This window comes from Trachurus japonicus, chromosome 15 (genome assembly GCF_045865225.1).
Source record: "Trachurus japonicus isolate A0001 chromosome 15, Traja_1.0".
Taxonomy (NCBI): Eukaryota; Metazoa; Chordata; class Actinopteri; order Carangiformes; family Carangidae; genus Trachurus; species Trachurus japonicus.
The window spans coordinates 17998807-18017213 of record NC_140921.1 but is presented as its reverse complement, the minus strand read 5'-3'; the positions used below and the strand labels follow the sequence as shown (position 1 = coordinate 18017213).

At 42.8% G+C, this 18407-nt stretch overlaps 1 protein-coding gene across 4 annotated transcripts in view; it reads left to right on the top strand.

Moving 5' to 3' along the window:
* Window positions 1–18407, top strand: part of LOC146973506 (A-type potassium channel modulatory protein KCNIP2) — an 85091-nt gene that overhangs the window by 25127 nt on the left and 41557 nt on the right. Inside the window, exon 1 of one of the 4 annotated variants that reach the window (XM_085800119.1) lies at window positions 11855–12262. The exons of the other annotated variants lie outside the window; for them this stretch is intronic. Within the exon in view, the coding sequence (XP_085656245.1) occupies window positions 12175–12262 (88 nt within the window). The 5' untranslated portion in view covers window positions 11855–12174. Of the gene's footprint in view, window positions 1–11854; window positions 12263–18407 lie in introns of those variants that run through there. 4 annotated transcript variants of the gene reach the window in all.

Below are 18407 nucleotides of genomic sequence, written 5' to 3'. Positions count from 1 at the left end.
ATTGGAAGATGTTTGTGTTATTCAGTTCTCCTCAGCAGAGGAAGACATGAGGAAAGAAGATAAATAATGGGAGTCATCGTGGGGTTTGAATAAAACATATAGATCCAGACTCTCTCTCACATACACACACGCATATGCACATAAAATTACCTCCTGCACGGTTTGACGAGACCTTTAAAGAGTTGTTTTGTTTGTTTTTTCTTCTGTGTGAGGCATCAGATACACAGGCCTGTCACAGACACTGATGAAAGGAGAGAGAGATGCTTTTTTTTCTTTGTATTTTTGGAATTGGGCTTTTCATGTCTTGGAGCTCAGGGTTTCAACAGTGAATTAATGCATTCAAAATATGGCTGCTTGTGCGTTGAAGTGTTGCTTGGCAGGTATCCTGCCTGATGATTTGGTCTGTGTCCCTGATATTAGTCAGGAAATAAACCCCAGTTACAATTATTGTTAGAGTTGGAGTAATGAGGTGTAGCTAACACACTGAATTAATCTTTATTTCTGTCTTTATATTTTGGTCTAATATATGAACACCGAGAGAGCTGAATTGAATAAATTCAATATGCTTCCGCTATGAGCAGGCCAGAGTGCGTTGATAAAAATTCATGTTTTTCCTGTTACAGCAAATATTCATTTACACTGTGCTGATGCTCTCTACTCCTAAAGTGGCCAGGGGCATCTTCACAAAACATCAGCAATGTAGTAAATTAAAGTCTTAAAGTCTGCTCCATACACTTAATACAGCAATTTAATACAGAAAAAAATTATTAAAAGACACAAAAATCTCATACTCCTCTCCATTCAACTTCTACATTTTCCTTGTGTGAAAAACTGTTAAAACTGAAGCAGTTTTTCCATACTCATGGACAGACAAAGATCAAGTTAGTTGTTTAGACAGACATGTAACATGTGAACATGTGACCCACTCTGATCAGGTCCAGGTATTTTGAGGTAAAGAAGAGAGAGAATCACAGATGCAGAGAATAAGAGCCTTAAAAAAAGTGTTAGTTGAGTGAACCTGATCCAACCCGCCCTCCTCCTCCTGTCACCGATCCATACCTGTCCGCCCACTGATTTCCCATGAGCCTCTTGGTGATTGTGTGAATTCAGCCAAATCGGGCTCCTTTCTACGCCGTTGCCGTTCATTCACACAAACACAAGCAAGCACACACTTCTGCAAGAACACAAACTGAACACAAATGCTTGCATTAGCATTCACTCCCACACGCACACACGTACTCACTGTCCTCTGTGTCTTACATAACAGTTGTGTTTACAATAACGGAGGATGGATGAGCCGCTTGTTAGGCGAAAACTTGCAGGCAACAAGTTCAGTGTCCTCCAGGAATCAGCACAGCACTTTTCTTTTTCCCTCTGAAAGACGTTTATCTGTATAGTGAGCATTGGTGTTTACATTGTCAAGTCTGTCTAAATGCTGGAGAGTCTGCTGAGTGTCTGGTCTTTCATCATTGTGTTGTTATAGTGGGATGTAGTTCACCCTGGTTCACCTCTGGCTCCCTGCCCACACGGAAAGAGAAACACATGCACTGAAAGAGACACAGAGAAACAGAGAAAAACTATTTTCCATTGCTTCAGCCCGTAGGATCTCTGTATTAGAAGCTGTGACACCCCACACACACGCCATCGTACCACCAATGCCATTTTAAAAAGTACGTGTGCACACACATACACCCCTCCACTCAGCAGATGTACTGAAGAGGTGGAAGCACTTAAGAATCCCTGCAAGAGCAGGAGAATGAGCTCTGAAAATTGAGTTGAGAGGGAGGTGGAAAGTTCAGCGGCAGTCCTTCTGGATAGACGGCGCCGGAGAGCTCCTTGAGAAAGCTGCAGATGATGTCAAGAGAAGTGAGGGATTACATTAGGAGAGTTAGTGATTGTAGTAGTTCAGTGTAAGAGCTGCAGTTGTCACGATCAAAGCTGCTATTAGTACTCTTAGTGAGGATCAAATCAGGCTCATGAAACATGTAACATGAGCGCAAACGGAGGAGCTGTCAAGTCGAAGAGAAAACTAAGGGTAAGAAGTTCAGAGAGGAATGAGAGATATTTGATGTTCTGTTCTTTTTCTTCTTTTTTTAAATGTGTGGTTGTTTTTTTGTCTGTGCGTGGTGGTGGCGAGCTGCAGGTTTAGGTCTGGCTCAAGGAGACACAGGCAGGACAAATGGCTCATTTGGGATTAATGTGAGCTCTATCTGTCTTGTGGCAGTCGCTTTAACCACCCTGTTTAGACGCAGGTTCAGCGTGCTCTCATGTCTGTATAACCTTTGCGCTGACACTTTTTTGACGAATTATCCCCTCGGGGTGCACAGTGCAAATACTTTCCCCATCGATAAATCCCATCCACTGTTTCATTTTCAGAGTCTGTGACAGCCTCAAAATATCTGCACTGTACTGTAGCACAGAGCATGAGCAGAAAGTCGCTGTAAACTTGTTGAAAGACAAACAACACTCCTGAAGCTGAAGCACACACGCTCACGTCCACACTGTTGCAGACACACCGACACATGCACTCACAGACAGCTGCACCGCTTCAGTCGAGCCTCTCTGCGGATTCCCAATCAAGTGGACTGTGCCTAAATCACGGCGAAGGTGACCTCTCGTCCCTCCGACGGTTGACAGCTACGGGACTGATCGGTCCCTGTTCTATTAGGACTGATTGTATCATTTGGATACAGATGGGTCGTTTAACCCAGCAGCTGTCCTCATCAGACACACCAGACTGAGCCCCCTGGTTAATGGCTCACACGGGGTCGTAAGGGGAACAGAGGCTGGCAATGAAGAGGAAACACACAAATTAAATACATGAGCACCAGGGTGGCAGAGCGGATGGAGAGGCCAACCTGCGATCAAATGTGCTTGAACTGTCATAACCACAGATGTGTGGTCTGTGTTAACTGATACTCACTCCTGTCAATAACTCAACTATCTCAACAAAACTACACGTATCCCCACCAGGGGAAAATCAGCTCCAACTTTAAACCAACACTAAGGAACTTTTCAACCTTCATATAATATTTTCATAACTTTTGTGATGGTACATCGACTTACAACAGGTTGAATGACACCTCTGTCATGGCCTGAGGGGGTCTGTATCAACTTCACTGGCACTAAGCAGCTTTGAGGAGCATGGTAGGAACCCGGCTCTCACTTAAGTTTCACTTTCACTTTTGCGAGTCACAACGAGGAGGGAGCAGACAATGCGGCACCTGTCCGTCGGATTGTGTATGTGTGTTTACTGTGAAATGATCCGTTGGTAACAGAAACTTAGTTTGGACGTCTTCTGTTAATTTCCATGCACCGGGAGATCAGGATGTTTACGGCGCTACGTGCTAGTGCTCATGGGAAATGGAGTCTTCCTTCAGGCAAAACACTACCGCTTTGGGCCACTGGCGCCGCCAAACTCAACCAAATTTGAAAGTTCTTAAGTACTGCTTTAAATCTGAAATAGTCAACACCAACTCTCTTTAGCTGATTTCTGAAGTTTCCATCAGTTGAGCAGTCCGTTCAGTTTATCACATCACGTTTTTGTCCAAAGGTCATCCACTTTCTGCAGTGAGTTTATTTTAATATTGCTGCGGAAGCATTTAACATTATTTTGGAGGCTGCAGACTGTTCTGTGCTTGAACCAAACTTCACTGATGAAACAGGCCATATTGTCTGCGTCTCTCAGCCATCTGCAGCTCCATATTTTTCCTGTTTTCTCTTCATAATTGGATTGCACACAGTAACACTTATTTTCTGAGGATGCTGTCAAAAAAAAACAACTGATATGGGGTTTTGTGTTTGCATTCAGTGTGAGTGCTCAGATTGTTGCCACTGATCTGTACTGCGTGGGAGGTTATGGATGTGCAGCTTGATGCAGCTCATGGTTTATCACAATTGAGTGTCAAAGTTACTAACTAGTACTACTAAATAATCCTTCAAAAGTATCTGACAGTAAGAGTTTCACAAAGTCATTGAACTGGAAGTCGGGCTTTGTGATACTTTAGAGCAGCTGGTAACACAGTGATTAGTGTGCTAAGAAGTGGACTGCTGTGAGTCAACAGTGCCTTTTGATTTTGATCAATGAAGTAATTATTTCTTCAATCAAAAAATGAACTATTTTGAATAAAATATTAAATGAAAGATAACACACTTACACTACAAAGCAAGCAGCTCCATGTATTTAAGAGGCAGAAGCATTTTATGTGATGATATTTTTAGACGATAATGACTTTGAAATTACCATTCCCAAAGTTTCATTCTGCAAATGCTTTTTATTTTTCATTTTTCTTGGTGCATATAGTTTTTAACAACCATGAGCTGTCAAATAAATTCCTAATACAACAAACAGCAAACATAGCAGCAGGTTAGAGGACCAGAGGCGAGATGTATTCAGAGAAGGAATTTTGTAATACAGAAATAAATGTTCCACTCCGCACAGTCATCCACCCACAAGTTGGAAGCTATGCTGTTCCCATGTCTGTTTTAAATTCCGACTACATAATCGAGGCAGGTAAAGATGGAGGCTGCTCTTTAAAACGCTCCTTTACAGTGCGCTGGCAGGCCGGCCCCAGAAGCGAGGTGAGGCAGGTGAGAGAGAAAGACGGACTGTGAATAAGAAGAGGTCGAGAATATTCATGAACACACGAATCATCACCGCAGCTACTACGAGTCTAATGAAATCTTGTTATAATTCACAAAACTACTCTCAGAATGAAAGAGAGAGAGGTAATGGAGTGTTTGAGTCAGCACCACTGAAACTAGTTTCAGGTCAGGAATTGAGCTGCTGTGAAATTGGGTTACCTCAAAAAAGGTTTGATTTAATCAGTGCAAAGTCGTACTGCATTTTGCGTATTTCGTGCACAGCATGGACCTTCTTCTTCTTGTTCTTCTTCTCCTTCTCCCCATTTGCCATATTAGTCCATGCATGTGTGCACCCACACTGCCATCTCCCTAGTGACAACTCAGCTCAGCAACAAGTAGCTCACATGTAGGCTCAAAAAAAAAGGCTCAGGCTCTAGGAGACGTACTGTACAAGAGCACGGATAAGACACACACGTTGGTATTGAACTGCTGCGACTGTGGTCCGGGGGTGGGATAAGAGCTCTCTCTCCTGGAGCAGAGGGAAGGCAGACTCTGAAAATGGAAGCGTAGATTTTCTGTCCTCCTCCTCCTACACAGGCAGCCGAGCTCAGAGGGGCTCCGTCTCTTTGCGCGGCTCTCTGATCTTCAAGTCACAAAACACCTGCTGCCTGCCTTCAGACAGCCATGGAGAGCGCAGGGGGAGGTGGAGGTGGGGGTGGCTGAGGTGGAGGGAACACCAGTCAAGCAAGCCAAGAGGTTGGGGTGTGACAGTATGTGAGAGGAAAAGGCTTTGGAGGAAACACTGAGTGCCCGCGTTAGATGATAACATGTAAAGCAGCAGTGGAGCGAGGTTGTAACAAGGGCAAGGCAATAGTGAGAGTTCACGTCGACACCGGTGCTTAAGGAATATCAGACACCTACCGTCACTCACGGGACGTCTGATGCCTTCTAGGTAGTAGCGTGCGATTTGGTGCTCACTCTTTTCCAGCGTTCGGCTCGGCTGACTTTGCTACTACTCGGTGCTTTGCAATAAAAACAATGTGAAAGCCACAGATTCTCCCCCGTGGGATATTTGTAGCCCTCATGGCCCAGTGATCCATTCCTCTCCTCATCTCTCCCTGTTTACTTGTCAGTCTTGTCTCCCTTGCGTCTGTACCCTTTCCATCTTCATCTATCCACACAGCAGCAGCTTCATCCCTTGGAGTATGTGTGGAGCTCCCCCAGGGTATAAAGGCTGAGAACAGTGGAGGAGAGTGTGTTTGTGTAGATTTAATGTAGAGTGGAAGAGTCAGGACCTGAATCTAATATTTATTGTTCTATTCAAACTGCACCACAGTGACACGGAGGATGTGGAAGTTTTTACTCCCCGTTAATTCATCCTCTTGCATCTTCTTATTGCTTTGTGCTGTGAACAAATCCCTGACCACTCCATGTTCTCTCACGACCTTCCAGCTGATCCTCATCATCATCACTCTGATGTTTAGAGCGAGGACCAAAGTAGAAGCCTGATCCTTAGATCTGAAGTAACTCCTTCTGTAGGCCGATAAAGTCCAGAGGATATCTCGGCTGCATTTATCCTCCGAAATCTGTCTCCTAAGGGTTCAATTACGTTTGTGCTATATTGTCTGCCAGAGGGATAATTAACAGTGTATAAAGTCAGACAGCTGTAAACTGGTGCGGGACATTAATCTATAAGGAAAGTCGGCACAAATAAATGCTTCGCCAAGATTGGTCTGAAGTTATCACCAAGATTTAAAATGGCTTTGTCCATATTAAATATTAATTTGAAGACTCTGCCAACCTATCCTCAATCTAACATAATCAGAATTGAAGTGATGCATTGGTGATGTGTAGTGTTGCAATTTACAATCTCATGTGCATTTTGTCACTTTTTTTAAAGAGTGGAATTTGGCTGCAGAGCATTTGAACCCCCAAAACCAAAATAAAGAACAAAAATGACAATGATTGTTTATTCCTTCAAGGGGCAATCAGTTTGCATGCAATATTTCTTAGCCCTGCCGTAGCCGTGGTTTTACTTGTCTGTATCTGCCCTCTACTGGTCTAAAGCATTTGGTACAGCACTGGACAGCAGTGAGTGCTGAGTACCAGATAACAGCTGGAGTTTTTCTTTCCTTCTGTCAGTCACTCATAGGGCCTGTATACCGGTAAATATTCAGGATGGAAAACAGGTCTGTGAAGTTGTACTCAACTCAATTGATCTGGAAAGAGCAAATTAGCAGGTACAGTATCAGTGCTGTTTCAGATTGTTCTGTGTTAAATACTGTGTATCAGTCATGAGCTGGTAGGTGTATGTCAGATGGATAGATTTGTTTGATGGACATTTTCAGTGCTACACTTGACATTAGACCCACTTTTAAATATTCTAATATATTTATCAGGATGGTCTCTACTGTACCCTGAAAATGATGCTGTGTCGCTCTTTATGGCACCTAGTCTTTATGATAACTCTGTAGGTCGTTCTCATGTACCAGACATATTGTCCATTAGTGGTCATCGTGCTAATGAAAGAACCATAAGGCCTGTCTGTACCTGGTGGCGGCCAAACTGTTTGATGCTGACATACACATATGCATATTTTTTGGTCGCAAACACAGACACAAATTACTTTGGCAATCCATATTTTCTTATCTTTAGAACAGCTTTTAATGAATATTCATTAGCATTCAAATTGAAGTGCACCATCGTTGATTTTTTCTCCCAGCTGGAAGAAGCATGCATCATTAGCTGCATATAGTGTTTAGACTTCATTAATATCCCCTCTTCCTCTATGGTCTTTATTAAAGTCAGAAAGTGATATGTGTGGTGTGTTCGTGTGTGTGTATGTGTGTGTAGTGTGCATTTTTGTAAAGTTTATGAGCCTCTTTTCCCCTGTGTCTCCTTCCAGTCCATCTGCTTGCCCTCAGGGCAGGCGACCGCTTCTTGAGTTGTGCTGGTGCAGGTTTTTGCCTGCAGATGGCAGCAGCATCATGGCTCTTATTTTGTGATGTTTTGGTGTCTGCACTACACATATTCATCATATCATTTGATTTGTAACCTTGTCCATAGAATTGCCCCTAAATATGAATAAGGCACAGACATGGAGAGGTTCTCTTCTTGCGATCTCCATATATAACAGGAGTTTCTGGTGTTTTATTGTTGAATGTGCTTGATAGATACCACTCAGTCGTTGAATGCTGGAGAGGCTGCTATGTCTACATGTGCCATACCTGCTGAGCCACAGCAATGTATGTTTTCAACAAGTCTAATTGACTGATAAACAATCATGTCATGTTCATTTTAGTTAATTGATGCATATGGGTGACTTATATACAGTTAAAATGGATCCTTTATTGTAAAAAAAAAAAAAAGTTTATTTCAGTGTCTGTCATCTGTTCTCATGGTGAGAAACTGGGAAAAAGGACATAGTTACATTCACATAATAGCCCAAACAACAAGACTCTTGTGCTGCACATTATAGTTTGCTTTGTGAAGTCAAGTCGACTTTATTTACAGAGCACGTTTAAAAGCACAGGGCAGAACATTTCTGGTAGAGAGAATAATACTGGGCACCACACGAGGCATTAGCAGAGGAGCATAAGAATTTTTTTCATTTTAAGTTAAACTGATCCATGTTGCAGATTCAAGGTTTGAGATACTGCAGCAGTATGGGATCTGCAAGCCAGGGAAGAATGTGTTAACTTTCATTTTTAATTTTTCAACTTTTCAACATTTCTCAGGAAATAATGTATACATCTTATGACTTACTATGGTTTATTTCAAATTCATGTCACAGTACTGCTTCCTCTTCCCTTTATTTTTCTATTATATTAAGAGCCAGACAGACATTTTTGTTTGTATTTAAGGCTTAAGCGCACTTCCCTTAAGACAAGTGTTTCCACCTGTGCCTCTTTCTTGTTCCTCTCTCTCCACTCTCTTCTCTCCCTTTCTCCTCTCTCCTCCCTTCTCTCCTCTTTCTTCCCTCCTCAGTCACATGTTCTCAGTGAATAGAGTGTTGAGTGGGTTTCACCAGCTGGTGCCTTTGCCCGTCACATAAATAGTGTTAACAACAAATGTGCGAGAGTGTGCATGTATGCGTGCCCGTCTTTGCCAGATACTTGAGTGGAGTGTCAGTGTCACATCTGCCCTCCAACATTCCTGTGTGCCTTTGTGCTCATATGGCAGCCTACACAGACTGCTGCGCCCCTTTCCAAAGCTGTGCAAAAATCATTATGTTGTCACTCATTACACAGAGACAGTAGTTTCACACACGTCTTGGCTTTTTTTTCTTATTCAGAATGAACCTTGATATGCTAGTAAAGGTTTGAATGGAGTTGAGAAACTTGAAAAAAGAAAGTCGAAGAGGTCAATCAGGTAGTTGGTTAGATTTATAGATTTATCCTGCTGTTGACCTGCCAAAAAGCCAGAGATCTACCCGGTTGCTTGATGATGTTTCCGACAGTGTTTTGATGGTCAGGGCAGGTCTTAGGCCTCAAGGGTCTCCATCCTAATGATGGATCCAATCACTCAGACAGCTTGCAGATCTGGAGCTTCTCTGACATGTCAGTGGTGCAGCAAGTCTGTCTGCTCCTTAACTCATCTTTCTTCTTGTCAGTTTGACCTCTCTCTCTCTGACAGCTCCTCCTCTGTGCCTTGCTGTCCATTTTTATATATTTTTTTCACTTCTCTGACATTTTTAGACTGACACTATTTTTGCTCCTTGCACAAAAACACAATCAAGATCTGCTGCCACTGATTGAAGGCTCAATTATCATCTCAGCACTAAATACAGAAGGTTTGTCAGGTGATGATTTCTGCCATGTGAGGTGATGTGTTCTGTGTTTGTGTTGTGTTTTTTTAGTAATAATTATTTTTGCCCTGCTTAGTTCACACCCTGGACATCTTGGTGCTGGTGACTCAGACTTGTAGATGAGGCATTTGTGAAAAAACATGCACATACATACAGTATACAGTACTCTGAGAATCTCAATGCAAGTCCTTGATGAGTTTAAAACAGCAACCACAATAGCTCTCCTGTTCTAAAGCAGCCACACCCACTCGTGTGCTTCTTCTAAACACTTCTATATCCTTTGTGGATAATCTTCATTTTCCCGCTGGTCTGGACAGCTAAACTTGAAAATGTTTATTTTTTACCACTGCTTCTTACTGTTTCCCTTTGCCCTGTCTAGTTGGTTCAGCTGATGGCGCCTCAGTGTTTCAGACAAGCCACTCTACATCTTCTGTAAACACGTCATCTATCTTCCCAGGGTCTGACATCGCTCCACCTCACATCACCCACAGTGTCAGGGCTGGAGGTGAAGGAGTTTGGAAAAATGTGAAACTCCTCTGAGAAACGACAGAGTCAGACTCATGCTCCAAATTACATGTGAGCCCTTCACACCAAGTAGTTTTTCAGATATTCTGAAATATCTGTTGTTGTGTGTGCTCACACTCACATCGGGGAGTTAATTTAAAGGAGACATATCATGCCCTCTCTCCACAATTTAAAATAGTTCCCAGGTGTCTTAAAGACATATCTGTGACATGCTTTGGATAAAATACCCCAAGGATCAAACATCACAGCACTTTTCAAAACAGCCCTGTTCAGAACGGCTGGTTTCAGTGCCTGTCCCTTTAAATGCAAATGAACCACTGCTTGCCCCGCCCCACCTCTTCTACCGGTCCCAGGTAGGGGTGGTAATATGCAAATTCGATAGTTACATCACTGGAAGACATCTGAGGGAACAGCTCGTAAAACCACGTGGATTTTAACCTAGGGAGCCTGCACATTACAGATTTTTTTTGTCAATTCTCACATTTTGGGGCCCTGAAGGCAAGACAAACACCCAAATATATGTTAAAGAGCCTTAAAAAAGTGATATTTCCATAATATGTCCCCCTTAAAGACAGGAGTCAAAGTTAACAGGTATTAAGTGTTACATGAGTCTTTCATAATCACCCTCTCCACATGTTCTCAGTGCCTTTTCTCAGAATCAATCATTATGTGTTTCATGGTTACATCAGGGCTCTTTTCTCCGTCTGCTCGTGTTGCATCGGCTTTTAAAACATTTTGCTGTCCAACATCCACCTGCACTTTTACCTCTCCATGTGACTTCTAAATGAGAATGAGCCAGAGTGTTTAGAGGAGGCATCTGCCTGATGTTTGATTGATTTCCTCTCTGGCCTGACCAACAGACAGGTGTGTACGTGAATGTAAGTGTGTGTGTGTGTGTGTGTGTGTGTGTGTGTGTGTGTGTTTGTGTGTACGTGTGTGTCTGCCACTTAGGCCAAAATCCATAGAGTCTGTGGGTTGCTGTGGTAACGGTAATCACTTTTAATTCAGCGTCAGGGAGAAAAAGAGAGGATAAAGGTGGAGTGGCAGCAGTTTAGTAGGGTAATGTGGGAGTTGTAGAGGGAAAAACAATAAAAAAAAATGCCTAAAGGGAAAACTAGGTGTGTGTCTTTCCCCGTTTGGTGACTCTGCAGTGTTGACACTGAGTGAGATGGCGATTAGAAGCAGAGTGATAAGGATGAAGGCTGAAAGGCTTTACATAAATACCTATTTCTCAATCCCTCAGGATTTAAAAGCTCCTCCTCTTTCCCCTTTTTCTCTCCTCTCCTCCTTCTCTGCTGGCAGATAATAATCCGTCCATCGTGAGGGCTGGTATTTGCCCAACAAGCTCTCTCTCCTGTCAAGTCTTTTCTCTTTAAATTTCAGCACACTGGAGAAAGGAGGGAAACATATTAATTATGCATTCCCCTTTTTGCCCCATCTCCACCTCCCTATCTGTCTCTTCGTGTACCTTCACTTTTCCTCTTTGCTCCTCCTCTCCATCCTTTGTATTATGAATACCATTAATGAGGAAGCAAGAGACAGACACACAGAGGGACGGTGTGTGTGATGCTAATTAATGGGTATGCTTTGTTTTCTCTGTCACTTTACTCAACCTCCTGCTGGCTCAAACACACACGCGCACACACACTCTCTGAGAGGCTGTCTTCTTTTTTAGCGGCGAGTGGAGGAAAAATAGAAAAAACAAAAAAAAACATCAACAAGATGTGTGGAGTGCGCAGCCAGAGAAAAACCACCACCTGCCACTCAAGCCAGCCTCCTCGTACTATACTGCTCTCTCTCTCTCTTTTTAGTCTCTCACTCACACACATACACACACACACACACACTCTCACATGAGCGCCGGTCCGTAATTTTCCGCCACACTCTGCTCCGAGCCAATCAGAGGCCAGAATGGGGCTCCTCAGAACGTGAGGGGGAGGAGACAGAGCGAGGCTGGCTGATTGACAGCCAGCGCCCTACAGGTGGAGAGAAGAACAGAGAGAAAGAGAGAGTGGGGGGAGGACGACAGAGAGAGGAAAGGGAAGGGGGTGAGAGAGGAGGAGAAGAGAGGCAGCGGCAATCAGACTACCCATATACACACACACACACACACACATACACACACACCTACTGACACACACTCCCGGTGCTCTGTTCCTCCCCTCCTACCTTGAAAGCTTGCTTCAGCCGGCAGACTAGCTGACTAACACCACCAGCACTGCCATCATCATCTCCACCTCCACCACAGCTGCACCAAGATGAGCCAGTGCAGGAAAAGGTGCAAGAGGCAGCTCACCAAGGTGGCTCGCTATTTCTATCGCTTCCTCATGGGAACGCTCACCCAAGGTAGGCACCCAAAACTTCCATTACCACACCCAGAGGTTTCCTTGGTGGGTCCATGTCTTTTCGTGAGTGGAGATGGTCTTGAGTGGACTTTGCCGCTGTGTTCAGCTCCTGGTGTGGCTTCTGATCTTTGCTGATCTGTTATTGGTCCATCAGTCCAGTTTCCCTCCTGTGTCTGTGGCTCAGTTTGTTTTCTACCTCAGTGCTGACACAGGAGATGAACTCCTCATATGCACAGATCCAAAACATGCATATCATTTCAAAGACTGTGAGTGGACTTGTGTGAGTGTGTGTGAGTGTGTGTCCATGTCTGTCTGAGTGCTTTGTTTCATCTCCAAACAAAAGAGACTACAAAGCTTTAGACATCAAACAGGCTAAAGATTGCAGTCATTTCCTGCATAGTGTAATACTATTTATATACTATATGTGTATATACTATACTATAAGTGTCTGTGCAATTGTGGGCATATGTTTTTCCACTTTTCTCGATTCTTATGCATAATAATAGAATCAATGATCAGTATTCACAGTGAGAAATAGAAAGCTGGTGGGCTTGAACTCACCCTTTTCCCTCTTTCTATCCGCCTTTTTATTCCCTCCCCACTTCCTTCACGGCTCTGTCCTCCCCTCTCCTCCTCTCTCCTCCTTCTCCCTCTCCACCAGTCAAACAGATTGCCCTCTGGATGCCTGTGGCATTCCACCTCCATTGAGAAACTCTCAGTGGGAGAAAGAGTCATACAGCCTTTTATCCAGCCCTTCAGCCAGCTCTCAGTGTGACATCCACTCACCCATTCCCATCCTCCCCTCTTCTCTATCTCCCTCTGTACAGATACACACAACTTTATAATGCTAATCTGTTCATAGAGAATTAGCAATAAACTTCGGCAAACTTCTGCACAATCTTTTCTTGATACTTAGAAGGTTTTATTTCTTTTATGTCCTTACACCCTTAGTCGCTACTGGGCTTAGTGTTGGTTGAATAAAGTGTCCTTTGCCAGAAACACCCCCTGTAACATTGCCTATTGACAGCCTGCTGCTAAGCTTTACACCCATTTTCCTCCTCTTTTTCTTGTGAGTGATATTGAGCAGCAGCTCACATTGCCTTGGGGAAGTTACAACAAAGTGGGGTGGTTCTATTGAATCCCAGCAGTTGATCCTAGAAGGTGGAGATAAAGCGGTATTTAGATGACCTTGTCAATAGAGCGGTGTCTGAATGCTAATTTGACGTCCGTGCAGCTCATCTCCACCTCTGCTTTTCTCCTCGTTATCTCCTCAGACTTTGACATCTGCAGAGATTCGTGTGCGTGCCCTGAAAGCAGGAGCTGCTTGTGGATACATGTGTGGAGAGGTGCACAAACACAAGCCCTAAACAAAACCACTGACTGAGATGGCCAATTCTGCCATTTGGAAAAGAAATAACAACCGTTGTTTACGCTCCATTTGGTTTGATTTGGCTGTCAGAGAGATGATAGATGTTTTTAAAATTGTACTTGCGTTACCACATAAGATCAGTGAAAAGATCATATTAAAGCATTTAAAATAAAAAAGTTGAAGTTTAGATTCAATACTGAAGTGATGACGTACAATCTTTTTCAAATAATGTTGAAATATATTAAGTAAATACTGACCCAGCTTTTGGTGTATGTTATGGTTATCTGTAACTTTAAATACAGCAGTGCTCTTGGTTTTCTTTCACACACAGTGAAACCCTGACAGACTGTTTGGTCTTTGGTCAACCTGAAAGGCCATGTCCCTCCACTACACATCGACTTAAACTGGCAATCCATGGTCATCTGAATCAAATTCAAGTCACTCATGCTGCTTTCAGAAAGACTTCTTGGTCTGCAGCCATCTACTTGAACTTGAACACAGGCTCCAGTTTGGTCACTGTGGTCTGTGTCACCTGTCATTGCCATCCTCACACACAAGACAATCACAGTCCATACCTTTTTCATTCGGTGGTGGGACAAGCTCAAGCACAAATCACTCGTAAAGTGTTTGTAATTTTTTTTTCTTTTTTGTTGGTTTTTGTTTTTTCAATTAAACTATATATTGCTGAGTAGTTTTTAAAAGTTTGTTGAAAGGTCTTTAGAAACCAATGAGCTTGGTGCTGAGACACACATTTTTTTTTTTTTTTAATTGTTAATTTTTAATTAAAGGGATAGTTCACCCTAGAATGATATTTTGCTCATTATCTACTCACCCTCATGTTGACTAAGGGCTGGAAGAAGTCTCAGAGTCCTCCGTCCCTTCTCTGAGTTACAGGGGGTCTTAGCGTAGCAGTGCATTTCAAGGCAACGGTTGTAAAGGGACACCAGAGCTCTTCGTAAAAAAACACACACAAAAAAACATCCAAATACCTCCATGATGCTCGTATGTAATGTCCGTCTTGTGCTGAAGCCCCAAATTGCGTAATTGTCCCGAAAAAAATTAAATAAGTCCACATTCCAAGCATGTTTGTAGCATTAGCTCTGTGTCTGTTGTCCGGTCTTCCGCTGCCAGCGCGCATGCGCAACCAGACTGAGACTCGAGTCGGTCTCAGTGCGAACCTTGCGCATGCGCGCTGGCAGCGGAAGACCGGACAACAGACACAGAGCTAATGCTACAAACATGCTTGGAATGTGGACTTATTTAATTTTTTACGCTACGCTAAGACCCCCTGTAACTCAGAGAAGGGACGGAGGACTCTGAAACTTCTTCCAGCCCTTAGTCAACATGAGGGTGAGTAGATAATGAGCGAAATATCATTCTAGGGTGAACTATCCCTTTAATCATTGCTTCAGTCATTGTTTTTTATTTTGACAATAACACCAACTTTGGAACTTTTGTTTGTAAAGCTACAGTAGGTATACAGCAGATGATTTAAAAACTATCCATGATCAATTAATTGACCTTTGATTGTGCTAATTTGCATAATTGCTTGAAAGAATTGTGCTAATTGCAATTACTGATGTTACCAACATCTGTATGGTCCCTCATACATACTGTATACAGACACTCTCTCACTTTCTCCCTCACACACACACACACACACACACACACACACACACACACACACACACACACACACACACACACACCTGTACTGTAAAGTCTGACAGGAAAATCGAAACATTGGTAAACACAGTATTTTCACATCAAGCTTGCAAAACAGACTACTCACTGTTCAGACAGCTAACTAGCTGCCACACCAGGAAAACAGTGTCTGTGTGAGTGTGTGCGTGTGTGTGTGTCTGTGTGTATACATACACATCCTTAAGTTTACCCAGAATGGAGTTACCATGACTACTGGCTCCTGCATGTCTGTTCCAACGGGAGAGCGAGAGAAAGAGAGCGATGTCTGCTTCGGTGCAATGGGAGCCAGTGAGGGCTGAACTGTATAATGGCTGTGCTACTTAGGGATTTCATCAAGGCCATTCACAGTTTGGTATTTGAGTGTTGTGGCATTTTTGGATGTGCCAAAGTGCCAAGGGATGAGCCATTTCAGTCAGCCGCGATGAGACAGAATTTACTCTGTCAAACTGTGTATTAACATAACAGTGATTTAACCTATGCAAAAACAAACATTAGAAAAGCCCCAGGTTAATGGGTGTTTTTATTCTGCCTCATTGGGTGTGAAAAATTCAACCTTTGTGCTTTTCTTCTCTTACCTCAGCCTTGATAACACACGGTGTGTTTCTGAATAGACTCTTGCCTCTATAATTAGTTCTGTCAATTACAACTACCGCAACATCGACCTACACATTGGTTAGAAGCCTCACTGTGTCTGGTTATGGCTCGTTGCCGTTTGTGTGTGTGTGAGCATTACTGATGACAGTCATTTGTAGTCACCCTCCCTCTTGCCCCTACTTTGCCCACTAATTAGTTTGTTTCATGAGCCTCTGTAGGGGATACAAGACCATGCTGCTGTGTGTGTGGCTCCTCCAATGTGTGCGTGTGTGTTTCCTCTGCTCCTCCTCTGCCCTAGAGCTTTGTTTGTGTCGATTTACCTAATAGTGGGACTAGCTCCGTTTAGTACAATTAAAAAGTGTTAAATACTGTTTAATTTGTTTGCACACACACATACGGCTATCCGTTCACACACACTCGTCCTTCCCCACTTCATCCTGTTGCATGATGTTATCTGAGTCTGTGGATATTGTGGCTTTTGCTGTATAGGATCTCAGTAAGCCCTATTGATCTGTCCTTTAGCTGTGCTCTTATCTAACATAAAGCTGACAGCACAGGTCTCCTTCTTTCTGTAGCCTAGCCTCTCCTCCTACAGTGCCTCCTGTCCCCAGCACTATCACATACCTCTGCTGTGTGTCATTGTCCTGTCAAGAGACTGGAAACTAGCCGTTATTTTGGAAAGTTCAAGCTCTGCTCGGGTTGAATTTGGATGAGAATGACATGACACCACATAATAACAAAAAGTGGAAAAAGAATCAAATACTGTCTCTATATGTCCATACAGTCCTCAGAAGAGGTTGAGTTAAACTTTAATTAGCGATTAAAGCTGCATTAAGGGCTATAATTGTCTACTTTCACATACTAAAATATTTGTCTTGTTTATATGTTGTCACGTGTCTGTGGTGTGCTTGTCCCATGATTTCATTTGTATTAATGCAGCATAATCCCCTCATGGTGGGGAAACAAAAAAATGTGTCCAAAACACTGAATCCCTGTTTCAGTGCCTGTGTTCGTTTCACAAAACCAGAAACTGCCAAAAAAAAAAAAAAAGTCTGCTGTTCAGTTGTCCACCGTGTTATTACTGGACAGTGACAGTATTTTGAGCATGTTTTCAGGTGAATGTGTCTCTGGCCACTGAACACATTCTGATTGTGTTTTTGCATAATGACATATTGACAATAATTTCACAGTGACAAAGTGCAGTTGATTTTTTTTTCCAGCTCATTAATGAGCAACAACTTTGCTCCAGAGTAACTGTACACATACCTTGTTTGCTTTTTTAAATTACATGGCTTGTAATAAATAGCCGTACATCAATATTTCATGTTAGAAGATTAATGTGTAATGAGCAGCAATACATGCTGGTCTCTACTGCAAAATAATTCCCTTCAGGTGACAAAGATCATGCGTTTCCTCCTGCAGAGACCAGCTTCCTGTGACTTATTCATTCTGTATAACACACTCTCCCCGACTGCACCTATTTTACTACAGGAAGCCTTCACAGTGTACATATGAGCACCAAGAAATAGTCACATTCATTTCCTTCTCCAGAGAGGGAGTCATTTGTTACAGTACAGTAGGGGCTTTGACATTTTTCTAAACAAAAGTGGGTGTAAATCTTCCTCCAGAGGCCATTAGAACTTTGTACTTTCTAATTAATAACCTGTGATTACCTCCCCCATGTGCTGCTTCACCTTTGTGTCGGGGCATGTACAGTGTACTTACACCGGTGACGATACACACACATTGGCTCAGATTGACAGGGACACACACGTACGTTTCCACAACCTCGACTTGTTTCTCAGCTCTAATTCCTTAAAGCCAATTCTCTCTGCAGCTCATTCGTGGCCATGACCAAAGAGATTTTGTTATCAGCCCATCATCTATAAATGAAGAATGTTCTGTCCGAGCCTTGGCCCCGGCTCAGAGATACTGAGCTTTATGTGTTTGTGTATGAGATGCTGCTGCTATTACATTTTGTATTTCATTATCAAAACATTCTGATGCTGTTGTTCGGTGTTTTTTTTTTATTTTTTACAGTTGCTCTGCCTGGCTTTAAGAACTTATTGGAGTAATTTTTAGTGACCAAATGGCTGCTTCTCATTTAACCTGGAGTAAAGATGCTTTGTCTTTCTCAGGTGAAAATATATTCATCTTTCCCATGGAGCTATCTCCTTGGAGCACCTGTAGAGTTTATGAAGTTTTATAGTGTTACCTCTGTGCCCTCCCTCTTGTCTCTGACAAATGTCATTACACACCTGTCCATCATTTTGCTTCCATTTTTGACAAAAAAAAAATGACATTAAATGTCAACTGGAGGCTTAATGAATAAAACATCGGCTGCTTGTGATGTAAAATTCTAATAAGTGCTTGCAGGGGTTAGTGTGTGTGCATGTGTGCTGCTGTGGGGAGAACCAAGCCATATCACAGTGTGTGGTAATGGCAGGCGCAGTGGGAAGGGAATTGTTCATTACCATAA